General features: G+C 44.3%; 2 protein-coding genes across 4 annotated transcripts in view; one reads left to right on the top strand and one right to left on the bottom strand.

The window, feature by feature from the left end:
* Nucleotides 1-17,801, bottom strand: part of dpf1 (D4, zinc and double PHD fingers family 1) — a 41,103-nt gene extending 23,302 nt beyond the window's left edge. For 2 of the 3 annotated variants that reach the window (XR_002919771.2, XM_024276935.2), the window contains exons 1-8: nucleotides 17,493-17,800; nucleotides 6,962-6,991; nucleotides 6,575-6,735; nucleotides 5,675-5,782; nucleotides 4,371-4,498; nucleotides 3,391-3,480; nucleotides 2,593-2,671; nucleotides 2,375-2,506 (exon numbers count right to left, since the gene is read on the bottom strand). Coding sequence is in view for 2 of the 3 variants with exons in the window: in XM_024276935.2 (XP_024132703.1) it covers nucleotides 2,375-2,506; nucleotides 2,593-2,671; nucleotides 3,391-3,480; nucleotides 4,371-4,498; nucleotides 5,675-5,782; nucleotides 6,575-6,735; nucleotides 6,962-6,991; nucleotides 17,493-17,599 (835 nt within the window). In the remaining variant the exon portion in view is untranslated. Of the gene's footprint in view, nucleotides 1-2,374; nucleotides 2,507-2,592; nucleotides 2,672-3,390; nucleotides 3,481-4,370; nucleotides 4,499-5,674; nucleotides 5,783-6,574; nucleotides 6,736-6,961; nucleotides 6,992-17,046 lie in introns of all 3 variants that reach the window. The other variant, XM_024276936.2, reaches the window with a different exon arrangement.
* A 314-nt stretch (nucleotides 17,802-18,115) lies between these two features.
* Nucleotides 18,116-23,042, top strand: part of si:ch211-11n16.2 (zinc finger FYVE domain-containing protein 1) — a 10,520-nt gene continuing 5,593 nt past the window's right edge. The window contains exons 1-8 of the mRNA XM_024276934.2: nucleotides 18,116-18,889; nucleotides 20,103-20,384; nucleotides 20,801-21,023; nucleotides 21,085-21,302; nucleotides 21,381-21,487; nucleotides 22,285-22,393; nucleotides 22,742-22,839; nucleotides 22,919-23,036. Of these exons, the coding sequence (XP_024132702.1) occupies nucleotides 18,782-18,889; nucleotides 20,103-20,384; nucleotides 20,801-21,023; nucleotides 21,085-21,302; nucleotides 21,381-21,487; nucleotides 22,285-22,393; nucleotides 22,742-22,839; nucleotides 22,919-23,036 (1,263 nt within the window). The 5' untranslated portion in view covers nucleotides 18,116-18,781. The remainder of the gene's footprint in view (nucleotides 18,890-20,102; nucleotides 20,385-20,800; nucleotides 21,024-21,084; nucleotides 21,303-21,380; nucleotides 21,488-22,284; nucleotides 22,394-22,741; nucleotides 22,840-22,918; nucleotides 23,037-23,042) is intronic.

Genomic DNA, 23,042 nt, shown 5'->3' with positions numbered 1-23,042 from the left:
GGGCATGTAATACATAAGTGGCCGTAGGGCGGCCATAAGATGTTCACACTGACTAAACTGATTGTCTAATTTCCTCATTTCTAACAGCCAGGAGAGCACACTTAGAACCTGAACCGCACAAACAGACTTTTTTATAGTCCACAGAATTTGGGAGGTTGAAAAAATGAAAAATCTGTACAATATGCATGTCTCACCTACTTCACCCCTACTTACAAGTTGTATAAGTGTTTCTGAAAACTTATACAACACGTATGCCCATAGAAAAATGCGCATGAACATTTTTTCTCTACGGGTTTACTGAGCGGTCTATAAACTTGATATTTTGTGTGGGTCACCTATATAATCCATACAGGGTTTTTTTTATTATTTGATTTGTAATTGTTTTCATTGTTATGTTTATTATCATTGATGATTATATTTTCATGATCATTATTATTTTTATAGGGTCATAACCATAAAACTATACTACATGTTGAATTTATTTTAGTATTAAGACATTATTATAACATTTTTATTATTTATTATGTCATTATATAATCATTCTATATGTTCCCCTTTTTTCTGTAATATATTTAGTGCTGTGTTATGTTTGTGTATTTTTGTTGATTTTGTTGCTCCTTTTTTAAAATATTTTGGTAACGCTTTATGATAAAATTCCTTAACAAGCTTTATAACACATTAACATTATTAATGTGTTTATAAGGTGTTAGTAAGACATTTATTACCACAATAAGCCGAATAAAGTTTATTAACATACTTAGTAAGATTCATTAATATCCAAAGTGAAACTATTGTCTCCAAACCATACTAATAGAACGCTTACAAGCTTAACAAATGTATTAATTATCTTTGTCAACATTATATTGAGTGTTTGCAGCACCTCATCTAAAGTGTTACCAGTATTTTTATTAAATGTTAAAAAAAAATCATAATTTCCTTCTTTTCCTATTTTACATAAAATCTAAAGGTTTAAACTCTGTGTGGCCTCAATCAGACTCAGAACATCTCCATTTAACTTCATGAGAATTTTTTATTTTAATAATTTCCGGCAAATGAAACCATAACTTCTAACATGTGGAAAGAAAAGGAAGCATTTAGCAGCAGTAGGAGCAATAGCTCAACTTCACCGATGTGAATAAAATCCTAAATTTGGTACTATATGTGACATTTATTAAATCATAAATAAATAAGAACATGATGTAAAAAGTGGTATCAGTTCAGAGATAAAAAAAACATTATCTGGTTCAGTTTAACATTTCTGAGAAGCCAGAGGTTTCAAAGCTCTATCGACAAAGTCTCAATGTGAAGACGTAGCAGGAGAATGACAAATGAATATCACAAAGGTTACATACTGAACAAGATTTTTGTGTTTTATTCACATTTTTCCTGAAATTTAAGGAATTTGTAAAAAAAAAAAAAGTAACATGTTTAATTAGGTTTGAACTTCCAAATTACTTTACTTTGACTAAGAGTAGCAGTGAAACCTGGACACAGTTTTTTGGGGAAGTCTGATAACTGGAGAAATTTGTTTATATCAGCAGAATTGTTTTCACACCCTCGTTATTCCATAGGGACCCTGTTATTTCATAGAGCCTAGAGATTCATGAAGCTCCTACCCGGTTCTGATCTCTTTGAGAAAAGTGATTCCCCTAACACCAGGTACAAAACCGGAATATCAGGATGTAGGAGGTGGCCATGTGACTCAACTACAGCCAATAAAGTATGGATGACTGTCAGAGGAAATAGCAATCATGTGACCCCCCTTCAGATGACCAGGAGCAGGAGAACATGCTGGACTGAAGATCCCAGAAAAACCTTCAGATAGATAGAAGCTGCTCTGATGCAGGAGAACTTCCTGTCTTTGTAAGAGAGATCAGGAAATTGGAGGCAGAAATATAAGTCACTTTCTGAGCTGAAATAAAACTTGTAGAAAATATAATTCTAACTTGACAAACTAAACTGTGGCAGGAGACACATAAAGGTGACCTGCCGAAGCTGTGGATCTAGATACCCAGAACAAGAAGCAACAGCTGCAGCAAACAGAAAAGCTAAATGTGAGAAGAAGGAGCTTTTATAAGTCCAGCATCAACTGCATTCCTGTCACACATCCACATCCTCTGACGGATGCTTGGAGGACAACTTCAAGAACATCAAAGAACTGAACTTCCATTCAATCAGAGGAACGCGCCACTCTTCTGGAGCTCCAGTCATCCTAAATACATCAGGTTTACAGAGAGGGGAGGTTTAAATTCCAAAGCTGGTGTTAGTTCTGTCTTGTGGACACAAAAACTGTTTTCAAAGGACAAAACTCTTTTGAGAAAATCAGACTGTAGATGGGACTCAAACGACAGGCGTTTGACAAACGCAGACTCACGTTTGTGGTTGTTCTTGCGCTGGAAGGGCAGCGTGTGTCGTTCCGAGTCTTCCTCGCCCTCCTCGTCTGCCAGGTGTGTGTGTGTGTAGTGGTAGCTCAGCCCAGGGCGGTTCTTATATCGCTTTCCACAGACTGGAACACACAGAGAGCGGGGATCGCGTGAGGTCCAAAAGAACCGCTAGAACCAGAAACTGTGAAGGTTCAAGAACCAGGCTCACTGTCACAGACGTAAGGCTTGTCTCTGTCTTCAATGGCGGGCGGTTCCTGTCTCTTCCTCATACCGCCAACACCGTAGGCCTGCAGAAAACACACATGCGTACACACACAGACACGTGCAGATACATAAAGTTTGAACAGTTGTCTCTGAGTCTTTCACACGCTCTCTGAAGAAAATGAACATAACAGAACAGACCTCGCTTTTGTTTTCACGTGTCTTCATGCACGCACACACACACAAACGAACAGCATGCACGTTTGCATTCTAATCATCTGCTCTCAGTGTAAAGCTCCACTTCCAGCAGGAGGGGGCTGATGACACCTAGCAGGGGAGCAACAGTTCCAATTAGCGACCCTGGTGTCTGAGCTGGTGTGTGTGTCTGTGTGTGTTTCCTGTGTTGTGTGTAGGAGGATTTTCAGAATACATTGTTAACACTTGATTATCCTCCCATAGGATGCGCATGTGTGTGTGGGGGGGTTCTCTAATCAAAAATCTCACTAAAAGAATTAAAAAACCAAAAGTTCACGAGCACATAGTTTAATCTCCATGAGTGTTTGTGTTCAGTTTAACAAGTGTTGCTTTGCCAGATGCTGTCTGATTGTGACCACAGTTCACGCTGGCTTCAAAACGCACAACTGTGTCGCTCTGAGACGCGCAAACAGAAAGGTTTTTACTTCCTGCTTGATCTTTGATGGGATTTCACAGATTAAACGTGTGAACAGGCTCTCTGGTTTTAAAAAAGGCCATTAAGGTTCTAGTAAAACAAAAAAGTCAAATTAAAGTGCTGTTGCTGGCGTACCCGTCCTTTGGTACGATTCTTGCGCTTTGGAACATCTTCTTCCATCTCGTCCACCTCCAGCTCATGAGGGAAATCCCCAACCAGCAGCTTCTGTGAGACGGAGACAGACAGACTGATGGTTTGGTTTGATCATTTTAGGGCTGAACAACATGAGGAAAACTTGTGTGATGTTCATGATCAACATTACAATGATTACATATTACACTGACTTGGGATGCATAAACAAATAGCAATAATAATAATAATAACTGCAGTAGTAATGAAATTAAAGTTTTTAATTATGCTGCAAGTCAACTCAATAGAAGATGGGTATGAACTTGTATGTTGGGGAAACAAAAAACGGACTTTCTTTTCTGGTAGGGCTGGCAAAAACCAATTTGGACAACAATTAAGAACAATGTAGGTCATGTGCGTTTAGGCTTACTTGAAAACATAATGGCTTCTCTGTTTATTAATCAATTAATCGATTAATTGATTAATTAATTTATCTACCAGATCAATTTGACAGGGGCACTTTGATTATCGAATCAAATTAAAATCGACCTCTACCACTAAAAATGAAATGAATGGTAAATGGCGTATACTTGTATAGTGCTTTTGTGTCTTCCTGAAAGGCCCAAAGCGCTTTACAGTCACAAACCCATTGACCTATTCACGCACACCCTCACACACACATTCACACGCTGGTGGCGACCCCCCTTGCCGAACATTGGGACCAACGTTCCACCAAAATCCTTTGTTCCAGTCCGAGCCCACTTGTTTCGCATCGAGTCCTAAATGTTGCATTTGGTCTGTATTCAGATCTAAAAGAGATTTTTGTTTTGGACCAAAACCACGTGAAAACAGATCTCTTCACTCATTGGCCAACAGTTGCAAAGGCGGATCAAAACAAAAGAAAGTTGGATGGCCAGTTCCAGTTCCTGAAAACACAAAACAACAATGTAAAAAACAAACGTGAAGGTAGAGAAGAGAGGCCTCACCTGACATTCACTCATCGGCTCTTCCTCCTTGGTTTCTACCTTCTTGTCCAGGGTTTCCCCTGCAAGCAGTGACTCCAAAACAGGACCATCTGGGATCCCACCCTCCTTCTTTAAAGAGGCTTCATAGTCTGAAGACAAACAGCAAAGATCTCATTGTTATGGACAGCTCATGGACTCTGAGGAAACAGGGAGTATCAAGAACGGCAGCTTCTGCATCCTGAGGCTGAGTTTCCTCTGAACTCAGTAAACTCACCAAAGCTAAGGCCAAACAGTATCAAGCTCAGAAAGAAGTTTGGTGCACATTTCATGATGGGTTGATGGCTGTGTTTATTGGCTCCAGCATGCACGAATACCAACATACACACTGTTCTGAGCAGCAAACAAGTCTGAGGCCAAATTAAGACATGGGAAAGGTTCAGCACAAATGGAGGTCTTTGAAATATTAAAATGTTTATATTTGAGTAGAAACAATACAGTGGGAATCAAGACATCTTTATGACTTAAGTTCATTCTCTCAAAGAGCAAAAACAAGTTTTCTAATTTGATCCAAAACTTGTCAGATGCATTTTATGGTCTGACTCACACAGAGCAGTTCTGCTCAAGTCCAGACACCAAAAAGTTGTCTTCTCTGTAGTCAGACTGAAGCCCAGCGAGTCACTGAAGAGTCCAGAGAGCTTAAAACTCTGGTCTTTTGGATGATATTTCTGAGTGTCTCGTGTTCGCGGGGAACTTCTCCAAAACTTGTGTCTCTGAACTGTCTCAGAAAGACTGAGGTTCTCTTTTGTGCCGAGAGCAATCAGGCTCCATAACTCTACTTTTGGGAAAACAGGACAGAGGAGCAGGAGTTGATTAAACCCTTTCTATATTCTTTTAGATCAGTTTTTATCCTTTTTAAGCTGTATTTAGTGTTTTCGGATGTATAGCTTTTATCTTTTGTCTAGTCGGTACTGTTTCTGTAAGTATTGTTTTATTATTTTTTGCTTTTATCTTGTGTGTGGGATCAGCAGACCCAATACTTTCCTTCATATAATTAAAGTATTTCCATCTGTCTATCCATCTATCTTTTAGGGGTTGGGTTAATCCACAAAATGGTTCCTAAGTGCAGCTGTGTCTGCAGCTCGCCGCTCTCCTAGAGGATGGGTCAAATGCTGAGAATAACTTTCACATACAGTACCTAGGTGCAGTATGTGAAAACTAATGGGACTCTAATTTAACTTCAACACTGACATCTCTCATCACTCACGTGATACAAACAGAAACCAATGACTTTATGCTGCGTTTTTATCGTTTTCCCCAACACTCACCAATCTTAAACTCTATAGGAACAAGCCGAGGATCCTCCAAGATGTTTAGCCGTCTCTTCTTGCGCCAGCAGCGAGCTGGATATGTGTAGAGCTGACCTGGAGCGTGACCTGACACACAGAAAAACACAACATGGTTTGATTCTGCTGCTCGATGCCCCTCAGAATCCGCTGAGTGACGTCAGAGATTATTAGTCCAGTGCACATGTCTGTTAGTGAACGGCCAATTTCACTGGGAGACAATTGCACAAATTATTGTGTTTCCACACACAATAATGTTAATTTTTGCAACTATTTCTTGCATTTGTGTGTCCCCAGCCATCAATGAGCTGTCGGAGTGCACCGAGGTCCAGGCCTGATCCTTTGATTCCAAGAAGGGTCCATCCTTTAGCAAAGAGCTAAAGACCACATTTAGACTCACTCACAAGAAATCAAAATTGTGGTAAAATCGAGAATATAACAGAAAAGAATATTAATTAATTAATATTAATTTGTATTTGTCCAAATACAAACATAATATAAAAAAAAGTCTTAATTTCTCATCATCTTTTCTGAGTTAAGTAGGACATTGCCTTTCACACAGTAGTGTTTATCTTTCTGATGCATCTAGAGTTGATGGATTGTAGCTCCACATGTCAAACAAACTAATATTGCTTCAGCGGCAAACACAGAGAGGCAGACTCCAGTGCATTTACTGCCATGCCAGCGGCATTTGGCTGCTACAGGGCCGTCTGAGTCTCTGCACTCAGAAAGGGGAAGTCGCACATGGAGGTGTGGAGGGTAGGAGGCCTGAGGACGAGGAGGATGAAGATAGAAACCACCACAGAAAAAGAGGACAAATGACAGAATTACTGTTGTTTACGAACAGCTGGAAAGCACGAACACATGGGCAGAGACACACACCTGGCCCACGGTGGTTCTTCTCCATCCAGATATAACAGTTGCTTTGAGCCACGCCGGTCTGGGAGTCCAAGAACGGGAGGCGCATGGACCGCTCTGCACACAGACGGGCATTGTAGCTTCGACAGTGCTCAATGGCTTCCTTATAAAACTCCTCACCGAGGCTGAGAGGACAATGGGAAGAAGAGGAAAAGGAAGGAGGGGATCACTTTAAAGGAGATGTTTCATCTTCTGTCTTTGTGCAGTCATGCAGACCCAGTCCTGGTAACTGGTTCCAGCAGGTGAGCTGCTCTTACAGGGCACGCTCAGCATCATCGTCACCTTCACAGGTGAGACTTTGATTAACATTCAGTGTAAGGTTCTTGTGTTTCTCGCTGGTTCTGCACCTACCTGTTCTTGATGACTGCACCTCCAGATTGCCTGCAGGGAAAGAAGAATAATGAAAAAAAATCAACAGATGTGGTGAGTCACTCCTTCACCCCACCCTTCCTCTCCTCCATTTATTTATCTTCTTGCTTTTCTCTCCTTCACTTTTTTTCCTGAATTGAATTTTTTTTCTCAATTTAAAACCACTCTTGGCAGTGGCTCTGCTTTTCTCTGCATTCGTTCACTCTTTTCACTTCTCCTCACGTTCTATGGAGGCCCCTCTCAGTGTCTCCCTGCTGAGAGCAGATATCAAGGTCACTCAGTTATCCGGACAGTCGACACTGAAGTGCAGAGCAGAGCCGCCCGCAGATTTTAGGTTTTACTGCGCAGACATGGAAGAAAGAAAAGATGATCTATTAATGGAAGGATTGATTCTACCTTCAGTATATTTCTGCATCCTTCAGAGCACCAGAACAATCTGGCATGTGTCTCCACAGCATATAAGCATGGCCCAACTTCATTAACAATGCACTACATACCAAGCCAGAACGATAAGTAACTTGAGGAAGAGATGATTCTGGTTTCCTGATCATCGGATTTCCAGAAAACAGAGAAGCTGCTGGCTAGTTTGTGATCCGTCAACAAACAGATTATTCCATGAGATTTCAGTCCATTTGAAGCAGATTCTGCAAGACTCTCTACAAGCAGCTTTTTTTATTTCGTACAACTGCAGCCAGTAGCTCTTTGATCTGCTTGAAAAAGAGTCTCTAGGAGAAAATGTGGAGTTGGGCGATGACTGGTAAACTTTCTGAGAACTAACTAGCTGAAAGACTCATGTATGAAGCAGGTAACAGCAAAAAACATTTATCTGTGGAAGATTGTGGCTAACAACTCTCAGTTGTGAAGCTGAAAGTGATGCTAGAAGTGCTGGATGTAAAGGCATCCAGACCAAGCATCTGGTGTCACGTATAAACACGGGTTGAGGAAAATATCTGGAAAAAACTATGAAAACTGTTGGTCTTCATTAGAATATTAGAGACTGATGTTTCACTCGTTCACAGTTGACAGATAGTTGAATCTTCATCTCTGAAACAGCTTATTGGACGTGTTTGACCAAGATTTGGGTTCACATTTGTCAAATACCAAAATGGTGGTGACAAAAATAGTTAATTAAAATTGACTTCTTCTGTATATCTCTATTGGCTGAGACAGGAGGCGGGGAACAGCCTGACTTCATCCACAATTCTTGTGTGGTGGAATGTAAACCCGTCACATTTCGATACGCTCAACCGACCAGGCTTAGAAGGAGACATCATTGGAAAAACACAACTGCCCTTGTTTGGTGACCAGAAAAGAGTAAAAAAACAGGAATGAACGATCCCAGTCAGAGCCAGACGTCGTTTTTGAATCGGGATCTTCTTACTGCCAGGTAAACGTTCAAACCGCCACACGCCGTCCTGCCATGCTCCAGAGCCAAACAACATTTTCCGTAGACTCAGGCTGTGTCCAAATTCCCACCCTAATCTCTAACTACTAAAAAACTATAGAATGAAGGACTATATAGAGCCCTGAATTTTAAAAGCAATTCGAACACCATTGTCACTACGTTTTTTTTTTTAAACAGCAAGTCACAGAATTCACAAAGTGAAGATCTAATCAATAGGAACATCTATTTATGACTCCACTGTGTTCTGATGATGAAAACATTGAAGGTTTCCTAAAAAATTACATTTAAACACACTTTTTTACAAAAAAATGTATTAAAACGCAATGCACTGTGGTCTATATTTGCTAATGTAGTAACTATCGATGCACACCGTTTTTTTCGCAAAGACTGGGAAATTTCTAGGGCATTCAATTTTGGAATTGTAGATTTGGACTGCTCTGAAAAATGCCGAATGCACTATGAAGAGAGTACTGATTTGGACATATCCTTAGAGTAAAATAGTAAATGTTGCATATTTGTATAGCGCTTTTCTATCTTTCTTGTTGGCTTATAGGGCTTTACAGTCACAGTCCCATTCACACATTCACACTGGTGGTGGCTCCGATGGCAAACACTGGCGCCAACCTTCCACCAGAGGCAATATGGGGTTCAATGTCTTGCCTTGGGACACTTTGACACACAGCCACCCTAAAGTAAAAGGGTAAATCCGATCACAGTGAAGAACCCTCTTTTGATTCCGTTCATAGTTATGACCAGTGACCAATCAGCTCTGACTGCCCCTTTCAGCAGGTGTTCACATGTCAAGTGCAGGGACAATGTCTCACATTCTTTCTAGGCAGAAACCGGTTCAGTTCTGCCATCAGGTCCTACAAACACAAACCTCCTGAAACCTGCAGCCACAACGTCACGTGTGACATCTACAAGACCTTCTGAGGCTCTGTCTGTGAGCGTCGTAACACATGTTCATTCAGTGATCCGATATCCGATAGGTTTGAGGCCATGCTGTCTGTTTCCTGTCCTGCTCTCCCTGGGATATTCTCCTGTTCCTCAGTCTGTTGGAGTAAAGTTTGATCGCAGCAGCCCCACCTCAGCAACACAGTCACTGGGAAGGAAATCTGGAGGGAAACTTTTGAGACATCTAACACCTAAATGTTAGACGTCCTCGTCCACAAACCAGCTAAACAGTGAGCAGAATGAAGGTCATCAGGTTTGCTTGAGAAACATTCTGGAGCATGACAATAAAAACATGAAAACAGTCAAATTAGAAAAGCCACTTGGTCCAGAATTCTTCACTCCCCACCTCTTTCACCCCCCTATACTGAGCCACCTCCATCTCTTCATTCTCTGCTGCCTTCAGACTGACCAGCATACCCCCCCCCCCTTCTTGAGAATAAGTTGACAGCTCTGGAAAATGCTGCCTCTCAACGCGGTTGCCGAGAATCTCATTACATAGCGATGAGGAAGCTGCACGGCAGAAAACATTTGAGGGGGGAGAGCAGAGACCCCGAGATGGGGAGAAAGTGACATTCACAGCAAGGGGCAGAAATGCAGCTCGACAGGGCAAGAAATGGCTAATGGGGGTATTAGGTTCTACCATGGCGACCTGTGAGTCTGGATGCAGAGACTTGTTTTGGAAGCCCCAAAATCACTGACAGGGACATCCATGCTGAAAATCTACATATTTTATGTGGCTCCAGCAGAATCTGTTCTGGAGCAGCAGAACCATCCTGATGCTCCTGAAGATGTGAAGAGAGTACGGCTTTAAGGAGCACGAAAGGCCTCTTAGAGATGGATGGGAGACGGGTCAAATTAGACCCTGTAATTTTATAGTGGACAAGGATGAGCCTGAACTAACGCACTCGTGATTGAGCATCAGTACAGTTTACCCCATGATGGCTGAGTTCCTGAATAGACCGGACAGCAGTTGAAAACTACAGTTGAACTGTTCACCTTCACACCACCAAGGAGATGAGGCCGACACCCACAGCATCCGCATCCCTCCATCAGCTAGAAAACTCATGTTTACTCCTCTAACTTTGATGCTCTTCTAAGTTCATTTTTTCAGTTCAGATTCAGGAGTTAACTGGCCTGGAGCCATTTTGACACCAAACTGGGACTGACTTCCAGAAGAGTCCATGCAGACACGACATATACTTACTGACCACTTTATTAGGAACACCTGTCCAACTGCTCGCTAATTCTAAATTTCTAATCAGCCAATCACATGGCAGCAACTCAATACATTTAGGCATGTAGACATGGTCAAGATGATCTAGTGCAGTTCAAATCGAGCATCAGAATGAGGGAGAATGGTGGTTTAAGTAACTTTGAACGAGGCATAGTTGTTGGTCACAGATAGGCCGGTCTGAGTATCTCAGAAACTGCTGATGCTGGGATTTTCACTCAAAACCATCTCTTAAGTTTACAGAGAATAGTCAGAAAAAGAGAAAATATCCTGTGAACGGCAGTTCTGTGGTCAGTAATGCCTTGTTGAGGCCAGAGCTCAGATGACAATGACCAGACCGGTTCCAACAGTAACTCAAAGGCCCAATCTGAATTCTTCCCTACTCCCCTCCCCTTAGCCCTTCCCCTTACTTTGAAGTGGCAGTTGAAGTCGAAGTCGTGTCCGGCATTATCATTTTTTAAATTTCACCCTCCAAACGGAGGGTCCAAAGTCCTGTTGTTACGTATAATCAAGCGCTGGAAACTCTGCTATAATGCTAGAGGACCAGCGATTATTGATGACGTCATCAAACAAAAGTCACGTCTCTAATATTAGATACTTTTTTTTCCTAACCCTCCATTTGGAGGGCTAAGTGAAGGGAATGGGCTAAAGGGAAGGGAGGAGGGAAGAATTCGGATTGGGGCAAATAATCACTGGTTACAACCGAGGTCTGCAGAAGAGCATCTCTGAACGCACAGCACGTTCAACCTTCAAGCAGATGGAATAAAGTGGCAGAAGACCTCACCAGGTGCCACTTCTGACAGCTAAGAACAGGAAACTGAGGCTATAATTCCCACAGGATCATCCAAACTGGACAACAGAAGATTGGAAAAATGCTGTCTGGTCTGATGAGTCTCCATTTCTGCTGAGACATTCAGACGACATGAAGAATGGATCCATCCTGCCTTGATTCAACAGTTTAGACTGGTGGTAGTGGTGTAATGATATGGGGGGTATTTTCTTGGCACACTTTAAGCCCTTAGTACCAATTGACCATGATTACTACGTCACAGCCTACCTAAATATTGTTGCTGACCATGTCCATCCCTTATGACCACCATCTACCCATCTTCTGATGGCTACTTCCAGCAGGATAACATGCCTCGACTTAAAGCTGGAATTATCTCAAACAGGTTTCTTGAATATGACAATGAGTTCACTGAATTTAAATTCAAATGACATCCATAGTCCCCAAATCTCAACAGTAGATCCCCTCTGTGATGTGGTTGAACAAGAGATTGGCATCAAGGATGCCCAGCCAACAAATCTGCAGCAACTGTGTGATGCTATAATATCAAAATGGACCAAACTTTCTGAGGAATGTTTCCAGTGCCTTGTTGAATCTATGACACCATGGATAAGGACAGTTTTGAAGACAAATAAAGGTATAGATGATGGTAATTTAATACAAATAATTTCAATTTCCATTCATTTAGTAAAAAGACACACACATAGCAACAAATGTAAAGTAAGAATCATGGACCGATTCTTGATTTGTTGAGCTTGATTCGTGAATTGAATTGAATTGTCACCTAAGTATAACGATCCACAGTCCTAGTGCTAGCAAGGTGTACCTAATAAAGTGGCCGGTGAGTGCCAGTGCAGGCATGGTGTTGCAGACACACAATTAAACCCTACAGAATACCAGCACAGCAACACAGCTGCATACGGAGCATATGGATGCAGACAGCATGGACACGAAGCCTCACAGCACACACACAGTCACACATGCCAAGTCCAGATTAGATGTGGAAGGAGAATGAGGCAGCCTGGAGCATGTGTGTGTGTGTATTTTTGTGTGTGTGCATGAATCCTAAAGTCTCCTCCTCAGTCTTCTCTGAGCAAACAGGAGGGAGTGGTCCTCCCTAAAACACTATAGGAACTGGGAACACTCTAATGAACAGGCCTATGTAAGTGACAGGCAGCAGATGCTGTGGTGGAGCGTCCCCCCGAGCAGAACCTCACTGCAGGTCATCTGAACATGTGGGGGTTCCCTCCTGCAGCGATGCATCAGGCACCTCTGTAGCCTCGCTCACATCCCACACAGCCCGCAGGCTCTGTGGCTCTGCTTCAATTAACCACTCCAATTAGCTGCTGTCTGAATGATAGGGATACAGAGGGCTCCCCCTAGAGGTGAAACCACTGCATTGGAGTTTCTACAGATCAAAATGATGGAATCAGGAAAACTAGATCTAAAGAGCTAAAAAATATTCAACGTTTGTGGATTCCTATTGTGACATGAAGTGATTGAACTGGGAGTGAATGAAGCTTTTTAACTGGGACCAGCTCTACGGTGTGGATGAGGTTTCACTCTGTAGCTGTGCGGCTGGTTTGAGTTTGGGTTGGTCTTGAACCTGTCTGCAGGCTCACCTGCCTGCTGCAGTTCATCTTGCAATCACACACACTCGTGCAGAGCTGTAAAAGCATGTGCGAGTGCACGGCGAGGAGCTGATTCCAGGCGCCCCACCATTTTCATTCTCCCCTCCCCCCACCACAGAGGCCTTTTCACGTCTGAACTCAACAGATTAAACTATGCAATACCACCTTTACCACCACCACCCTCCCCCCAATTCAATTTCTCCACAGCTCTAGTCTCAGTCAAATGATTTCTCTATTTTCTCTGAGTTTGAATGCAGGCAGACGGAGATCTCTGCACACACACGCACACAGGCATAAACACACACTCACAGGTACACACAAAGAGGAACACAAATGCATACCCACAAATGCACAGTTACACACACACACACCAACTTGCACAAATACACACCTGCATGCATACACACTCAACTACGCAGACAGACACACATGTGCATACAGTACATACACACATACAGGTATACATCTATACACACATAGACACAAACAACTACACACAGACACACACACATCTTACATACATGTGCACAGATATACAAATGCATGCATGCATACACACGAGCACCCCTACACACAATTACACGCAGACACACGTGCATACAGACACACACAACTACACACAGACAAGCATTTAGATGAATGCACACATCCCCAAATTCACACACCCATTTGCACACGTAAAGACACACACGTGGGCAGACACTTTCACACAAATTCACACAGACAAATGCATTCACAAACACATGCACTAACTCAAATGCACACACATGCACAAACACCAACACATATGCACACTCACACACACAGATGCTATCACAGTAAAAAAGGGAGAAATTTTGATGGACATAAGTTGTCGTGCAGACACTCCTTCAGTCGTCCTCCTGTCTGATTGTGTGTTTGCATTGTCTCTGATAGGTCAGTCAGGGAAACGACAGGGAGGCCAGGTAGTGACAGTGACGGACGTGCAGATGGACAGACAGCAGCAGGATTGTGTGTTTGTGCAGGAATGGACGTCTGTGGCTGCACCAGCTGGAAAACGTCTGCTTCCTGGCATCACTGTCACTGCGAGTGGTTACAGCCGTGCACGTGTGCATCTCTGTTCCCGTATCCAAGCACGATGAGAGAAGTGACAGAACTGCGGGGTGTGGTGGGCAGGCGTACAGATCCTGCCATTTCCATCAGCACTTTGTGATACCTGCTGCATTTGATTTTAATGAGGAGTTGTGTGTTGTTTCCTGTGCTTTCAGGAGAGTCATGGGTCTGCTATGCCTGTGGTCCTCTTCTCTCTTTGCATGTGCAAACTTGTAACTCATGCAGACTTGTTCTCATTTGTAAGTCGGTGTGCATGCAGTCCTGGTCTAGGTGTGTGGGTGTGTTTGGTCCACACTGACTGCAGAGTGTACTGAGGGCAGTACATCAGACCACAGCAATCTGCCTCCGAACAGCTCCTTCAGGTGAGATTTATCACCACTGCACTTGGCCTCTTATTATGGCGATGGATTTCCTACCTCTAAATCTGTGCACGTGTGAGTGCACGTGCGGTGGGCTTTGTGTATGAGACGGTCTGTTTTGTGGTCCCCATTAGCACACCTCCCTGTGTCTGAGTATCGCCAAAGCTCTGCAGAGGGACCAGGTCACTAACGGTTACTTAGCATGTTTGCAAAGTCCGGATGCAGACCCGTCCGAAAGAAGAAGGAATGTTAAAGAAGGAATGATTTTAAAATCACATCTAACAGAACTGCAGATTCCAGATTTGCTGGCTGGATCTCATGTAAGGTCCCCTAGCACTGTTGCTGACTGACAGTCAGTTAGGTAGCACTGGAGAAATAGGTCATAGAGCTAAAAATACTTATCTATGCTTCTTCCTTTCTTCGTCTGTTTCTATCCTGCCTTCCTCTCTACACATAGAAGGTCTAAATGAGAGAAAGATGTTGGAAAAAGTATCACCCTTAAAAATATACTATACTCCCCTATAGATCCAAAAAAACAGAGAGAAGGGAGGAAAATGAATGAGTGCAACAGTGTGTGTCTGTGTGTTGCTGGATAAACACTGATAACACCACACAAATAAGCAAGTGGGGGAATGAGAGAGTGAGGCGGAAGCGGGGCAGAGATGCAGAGATGGATGCCCCGGCCGGGGCTTCAGCCGTCACATGGGGCTGTTTGCACACAGAGCCGGTTATTACATGGAACTCATTTAGCTGGGCTCAGTCAGGCAGGGCAGAAATATCATTAGACAGGACCTGCCACAACTGCCTCCAACACCACAGCACACACTGATCTGCATCTCCCCCTCTAACCAGCTCTCTGCTGAAGGAGAAGCCTCATCCGCTGCAGCTTTGACTCAAACATTCTCCTGTGTGACACATTAACGCCGATATTTAAATACAAAACCCTTAAAAGTTGGAGGCTGAAATTGTCTTTAAAGCAATATAAGTGTTTGCAACCCCACAAATGTGCACCATTTCTGTGGATGGCACTCAATTGAAAAGAAATATCTCTTAAGGAGTCCTAAAATATTGAAGGGAAATGTGATCAAATGCATGGAAATCTCCTCTCGCTGCTGCTCGCGCTGCATTTAAAAACAGCCGTGCTGCCATTGATTCAAAATGCAGAAGTCCTGTGGAAAATGGGCAGAGAAGAGGGGAAAGGCAAGGCAAGGAGGAAATGGTTGAACAAAGGGACGGACTGAAACAAGTGATGGATTGAGAAAGTGGCAAAGAAGGAGGAGGAAGACTGGGCAGAGGGGGTGATGGGAGGACAGAGAGGAAATCACAGGAAAAAAAAGGATAGAGAGAAAGAGAGATTAAATGATTCTCTAATCCAGCAGAGAGAGGCCGGCTGGATGAAGCTGGTTTTGCTGATTTGCTTCTGCACACATGAAACCCTCCACTGTACATCCAGCCAAGCATGAGCGGGCCGCACAGCTTGGCTGGATGCTGGGCATCAATAGGAATTAACAAACACTGAATTAATTGTAATTTATTGCCGAGACTCTAGGAGCTTTAAAGACATTTCGGGACACAACAGGCTTTGTTTCTGCCTCCGGCACGCAGCCAGCCCCCCCTGTTAGGGCTGACTTTGAACCAAGTCTTTGCTGGCTCATTTTGCAGAGTGGGGGGCTCTAATTTACAAGTCTCCATAGCAAGTTTGTTTGCAGACATGCTAATTTCAAGAGCGTTTATGAGAGCTCGTTAGGTGCAAGTCATCCAGAGGAATGATGATGGTATAACATTAAATCGGATGCAGACTTTCAGCTTTTTAAAGGTTGTGCAGTGAGAACAGACACTTCTGTCATTCCTCGTTTGAACAGTCTGTGCCTTTAAAACTGGGATGTAGTTCATTATCCTCTGGCCCTTGGCTGCCTTCTAGCTGACTTTTTCTCCTCCTGTTGCCTCCCAGTTCTGCTGCAGACTCCTTGCAAAATCAGCCAAATGAATCCCGACATGGTTTCACTGAAGGCCTCTGGGTGCACCCGTTTGCTCAGCTTGGGCATGCAATGGAAGAAGAGTTGCACCTATTCGCTTTAAGATAAACATTTACACTCAAACAACAAGCGACTGCGTGGATGGGGAATGGCCCACCTGACGATTCACCTCCGATTTCACCAACAAAGACTGAAATGCCATCACAGCCAATCAGAGCAGCTTCCCAATTAGCGGATCCCTCACACTGCGACCTGTTCGTTAACGTGCGAAATGTCGAGGCGCGCAGGTCTCCAGACTTTTCTTTGTTTCAAACTGGTACAGTTGGAGCGCCGCGGTGCCGGCGGGTTGGTGTCTGCGCCTACGCTGGCGAGATTAGTGCCAGCACCCGCTGACAGCCGCGCGGCGGACACCTCTTGTCCGTGGCCGGGAGCATCAGCGCGCGCCGCTGCATTCCTCCAGTAAAAAAAGGAAGAAAGAAAGGTTCCAAATCCGAATTAAGACGTGCGTAAAACGGAGTGTTAAAGTTCAAGGGGAACGGGCCGCTTTAGATAAACATCTCACTCTGGGGTAGCTACAAAGCGCCGGCATCCCATTCAGATGGAAGTCAGCGTGGGAGACGCAGTGTATTTACCTCCGCCTCTCCATCTCCCACAGGTCCAGTAGTTCGGCTGCAGCCGGAAAGCCGCTCTAAAGGCGCGCGCTAACAGGTTCTGGTGGGCCATATTAGCCCGGGCCATTCCACAGCCTGCTTCTGATCGAGCTTTTGGGTTCATACACCGGCAAGGGACATGCCGGGTCAACCACAGCTCCCCCCAGCATTCCTCCATATACGCGCGCGCGCTGCTGCTGATGCTGGCTCGCGGATGGGATGAGAGGAACCGCAGCGCATCCTCAGTGACCAAAAGGAAAAAAAAAAGAACAACGACACAAAAACCCACAAAATAGGCTAACTTTTCATTGGCGACCTAATCTCGGTCTCCGCCGTTTACACCGCGCGTGTGGAGCGGGATCAGAATGTGAGGAGATGACGCTGACAGCATGCTCGGATGTCGGGAGCGGAAAAGGAACGGTACTCACGATTTGAGGGGGTTCTGCACCGCTGTGGCCATTTTGATATAGTGTGATAGAATGCAACACCGCAGAGCCGGTGGTTTTCTACATGTAATGTAGCATTTCAATTTCATTCATTCTCTGGGGCTGCGGCTTCTGCGCGCAGCCAATGGGAGGCGGGAGCGCGCCGTGGCTGCTTACGGGAGCTGTAGTTTTGGCGCACGGCGGCGCTGAGGGCAGACAACGGACCAGGACTACAAATACCGGCGGGGGTAGGGGGTTCCAGTAGATCAGCGACCCGCCTCGGACTTGTAAGGTAAGCGGAGCCCTCCCCATCCTAATGTATAGAGAAAAAAAGTCCAGTTAAGGTGGAGCTTCAGGATGGAGATCAGCCTCACAGGTGAAGACACAGGTTGGGATTAATCATCAGGAATCTCTAATAAAAATAGACCCAAAGAAAACTACAAATGGGTCATTTTGTGCACAGATCAAACATCCCAACCTGAGACACTCTGAGGATGTTCCCGCAGATCATAAAGCAAGTGTGCATGATAACTTTCAGGTTGAACAGAGCCGTGCCTCACAAAGCTCTGAGCACCTTTAATTATTCATTAATAGATTGAGAGTGGGCATGTAATTGATTCTTTCAGACATTTGTCTGTCGTTGCCCCTTCGCCTGAGAAGTGGGAACCTGTCCAAATCCTGCTGTTCCTGTCGTCTGCTGCAGGGATGGACGGAGGGGAGGCATGAGGAGGAGGGGAAGGAGGAGCAAGGAGGCCTGGATTTGTGTTTTTACAGTTTGGCAGGGGAGCCACAGTAGTGGAGCCACCACTCTGAATCAAGTGACATGTGATATTTATAGATCTGTGCTAACAAATATTTAATGAACATTAGCAAGCAGCTTGAAGAAGCTGTACTACTCGAACCAAACGCTCCCTGACAGCTTTTGTGTTATCGGTGAGGAAGGTTTACAAACAAAAGAAATGCTGTTGAGGACAACTAATGAGTTAAATGTATTTAAACAAAACAACTTCTATAGAAACAAAGATATCCAGAACACAAAATAATTCCCAAATGTGCTTCAGCGCTGAAATCATGCCCCCTGATCAGTGATTTCATGAATGGCAAAGCTGTCTTTTATACTTTGGCCACAGGGTGGTGCTAAAGCACCGAACAAAATGTGGGGATAACGTCAGAGATTACGTTCTGCTTGGCCCCGCCTCCGTACGCACGCTCTGTTGTTGTGATTCCAAGTCATGTTGAAGTTTCGTTTCTTCTCCCCCCGTCCAGATTATGGCATAAACATCTGAGCAGCGATGTCTGAAGTCCTGATGAAGGAGACGGAGAGAATTTCTATGAAGCCGGAAGAGCGTCCCGGGGGCGCGCGGAGTTTCCTGCTGGTAGATGAACAGGAAAACCTGCAGGTAATGTTAGCCGTCATCAGTTAGCTGCTAAGCTAACGACGGAACTTTGTTGAGAGGCCTCCTTGTGTCACAAATATGTTAAAACTGGTCAAAGTCCGGATATATGGACGAATTAAAACTGACAATAGAGGAGGGGGTCCAGGGCTTCCAGTAGGAAAATCCCCGGTGAGTCATGCCGCCTGGCTGAGCCGCAAGGAGGCGCAATAACGTTGTTTTGTAGTAGCTTCCCTTTGATAATCGGACTTCGACCCCAAGTTTGCGCATGCGCTGTTATGTTTGGTCTGGATGGAGTTCAATTAAGTGGATATTTTTCGACATTCTATTATTTATTTATAATTTAACGCCAAATTCAAAATGAAGTAACACTTTATTGATCCAACAAATGATACTAAATACAAATGACTGAGCTAAAGCTAAATTAAAAGTAAAGTTTGACACTAAATTAAATCAACACCAAGTAAAACAAAATGTCAATTTAGTCCTATCAAAAAATAAAACAAGTTCCACACGAAATTGATTTTTGAAAAAAAATTATCTTGGCAAATTCATGTGATTTTTTTATTTATTTATTTTTTTTTTATTTTTGCAGCAGCAGCAGCTGTGAAAGTTTTTTCTTAGGTTTTAGTTAAAGTCCTGTTCTGATCATCTTTTAATGTATTTACTTGCTCCCACTCGTCTTTTAATTTTGATTATGCCAGTTATAGGCAAAAAAAGTATAATTCTCTATTCTTTCTGCGGAACGGCAGGAGTTTATTAAAAATTCATCTGAGTTGTGAGCAGAACTATTGGCACATCGTAAGCCTGCCCCTATTTCCCATAATCCCTTTGTTAACACCCCCTTCTGCTAGCTTACAGCCCCTCACAACCACAACCTCAACCTAGCATTACCGGTGCAACAAAAACGGCACGCAATACTGGAGCTATCCAGCCGTGCCGGTTTGAGCCAGATACCAGCTCAGATGAGGGAAGCAAAGACTTACATGATTTAGTTGTCTGTAAGCGGATGCATCAGAATGGAGCGGAACAGGGAGTTTCTGATTTGCTGAAATAGCTTGTATGTCACATTTACAAACTTTTCCTATGGCATTTTTTTTGTCTACACTTTATTCACAACGAAATGAATAAAGAAATACTCAGAAATGCAATTTGGAGCTCAATTTTCTTTGTATGTGTCCTCCATCATCAGTCATCATGTCTTTTCTTCCTCCGCCAGGTCAGAGGCGAAGCTGAGTTTGTGGAAAGACTGAGTTGTTCAGATGTTGCTGGCGTCAAGGTCCTCTCCATCTTTGGCAACACGGGCGATGGCAAATCCCACACGCTCAACCACATCCTGTTTGGCGGCAGGACGGTGTTCTACACCTCCAAGTCCCCCAGCTCCTGCACGGTGGGGGTGTGGGCCGCCTATGACCCCCACCTCAGGTTGATTGCCCTGGATACGGAGGGACTGCTGGGGGCAGCGGCCAATCAGAACCAGAGGATGCGGCTCTTGCTGAAGGTGATTTAGGCGGTTCCTACAGTTAGAAACCCATCAGACTCACAAAGATTTCTCTCTGTTCAAATTCTAGTGACTCTTTGGTAGAAATAACTTTAAGAATATTTCCCTTCTAAAGGTTATGTAAGGGCAAGCGCCTGACAAGGTGTCCATTAAAGGTCTAAAATCTTGCAAAATCAACTTTTATTAGCTTTTAAGTGTGTTATACTGTTAATTGCTCATGAAAACACCCCCCAAATGAGTATTTTTATGTTAAAAAAGTTTTAAATGTTTTTGTCTTTCTACTCTTTATTTGAAACAGTTTGTGGTTTCAGGCTCCGCCCCCTCCAGGCGTTTTGCAGCATTCTCAGCTGTTCAAATGCAGTCAATCTCGCCATGTATTCCTGATCAGTTCTGATCCAGTCTTCCGTCTGCTGCAGGTCTTAGCCGTGTCGGACATAGTTGTGTATCGCACGCGCGCAGAGCGCCTCCACAACGACATGTTCCAGTTCCTGAGCAGTGCATCGGGGGCCTACCTGAAGCACTTCACCCCTGAGCTGAGGGCGCTGTCCTCCCGCTGTGGTCTGGATGTGCCGCTGTCTTCTCTTGGACCTGCCGTCATCGTGTTCCAGGAGACCACGCACACTCAGCTGCTGGGTGATGGTAGGAAGCCAGTAGGTTGGCGTTTGACCTCACAGTGGCTCTGATCCGTTTTTTTTCTCAGACTCCAAGGTGGTGGGCTACGCCGACACGCTGCTGCAGAAGCGCTTCCATGAGCTGGGTCTGGGGACGGAGGCCTTCAGCTCCGTGCAGTATGTCGGCACTCAGACCATCACCCCCCCCACAGACTACAGTGGGCTGCTGGAGGCTGTGAGGCATCAAGCGGAAAACAGCCACACGCGGTCCCCACGCCAGCCGGCCATCGTGTTTCAGGCTTTGGAGGTAAGACGCAGGTGGAGCAGTCTTACTTCCTGTGCTGTTCCTTCTCTCTGATTGAGTCTCCACCTTGATGCTCCCCAGGCTCTGAGTGAACGATTCTGTGGAGAGCTCTCCGATGAAAAGATGACCCTCTACTCCTTCTTCCCAGACGAGTACTTCACCTGCTCATCTCTCTGCCTTAGCTGCAGGTAAGATGAAGCCACGCCCCCAAACAGGTTTTAGACCTTAAAATAAAGAGAGTGGTTTGTCAGAACAATCAAAAGCATTTCCTGTTAGATCAGTGTGTTTTGTGTTACTGGAGACCAACGTATTATATTTTCCTCCTGAAACCTCTGCAGATCTTCCGACCTCAGATCCAGCTGGAAAACAAGCTCAGAATCAGCTGTTTTTTTAAGCTAGAGGCCAGGCGTTCAACTCACCATGAAAGCCTCACAGAGAATGTAGTTGGAGCGAAAATTGTGATCGCAAGCTACATTCATACCAGGGATGTGACGCGTTCAATAACGTGCGTTTAGGTCATGGACTGTTGCTACAAGATATTACCATATGTTCCTACAAATGGATGTCGAACCAGGGAAAATCTTGCTTTTCTTTCACAGCTCTACTCCAATATATGAAAGACTTTATGTCCTATGTATCGGCCGGGCAGAAACCGCAATATGAATTTATCCTCCATGATCAATTTTTAAATGACTGGTACATCCATGTTTCGAAATGGACACTACCCATACATAACGACCAAATCTGAGTCCCTGATTGGTCAAACTTTCAATGCATGCTTTGTATGTACAACCTGAAAACAGTTGTATAAACTTGGGTAGCGATGCGTGAAAATGAGAGGTTTGAACTCAAAACCCAGAAACGCCCATATGTAGGTGTTTACATACACTTTTCATTGAAAGTGTTTGCTGGAACACATGTTCCTGAGGCTGGTGTAAACGTAGCCTCAGACTGAAAGATCTGACTGCTGTGTTTGGACCTGCAGCACTCGCTGTAAGAACGGCATGAACCACCTGAGGGACCGGGTCCCCCACATGGCTGATGGACTCTGTCACTACGCACACCAGTTCAACAACAAGGTCCTCATCTGTAAGGTGAGTCCAGGGGCCAAACCTGATCCATGGTTGAAGATGTTCTGGAAAAATCTAACCTGTTTATTTGACTCCTCTTTCAAAGGAAAAAAAACTGATCTGTATGTGTGAGAAGTCAACAGAGATATGAGATATCACTTTAGTGAAAAAAAAAATTAGTAACTGAGAGGAACTACCGGGGTCAGATCAGGAGAGCTTTGATTGGATCTTAACTGAAAATCAGATTCATGAACCGCCTCCTGAAAACAACAGAAACTGTTTTAAAACTGTTTCTGTGGGTTGTGTACATTCAGAACCTTCTGTGCGGTCCTGTTCTGAAGCCTGTCAGAACTGCTGTTATGCTGTCTGCAGCGCTGCTATGAAGGAGGCAGGGAGGTGATCGTGATCCCCAAGACCTCCGCTTCCACCGATAACCCCTGGTTTGGGCTGGCCAAATACGCTTGGTCTGGGTGTGTAAGTTCACCTACAGTTAAAGCTCTGACCGCAGACAGATGCGTGACACCTGTGGTTTCGGCCCCGCCCCCTCAGGTACGTGCTGGAGTGCGGCAGCTGCGGGGTGATTTACCGCAGTAGACAGTACTGGATGGGAAACCAGGATCCTGAAAGCAGTGTGGTGCGGTCCGAAGTCAAGCACGTTTGGGACGGTGTAAGT

The sequence above is a fragment of the Oryzias melastigma genome, linkage group LG13 (genome assembly GCF_002922805.2).
Source record: "Oryzias melastigma strain HK-1 linkage group LG13, ASM292280v2, whole genome shotgun sequence".
NCBI classification, from domain to species: domain Eukaryota; kingdom Metazoa; phylum Chordata; class Actinopteri; order Beloniformes; family Adrianichthyidae; genus Oryzias; species Oryzias melastigma.
Note: the sequence above shows the minus strand (reverse complement) of the source record. Positions and strands in the feature narration are given on the sequence as shown.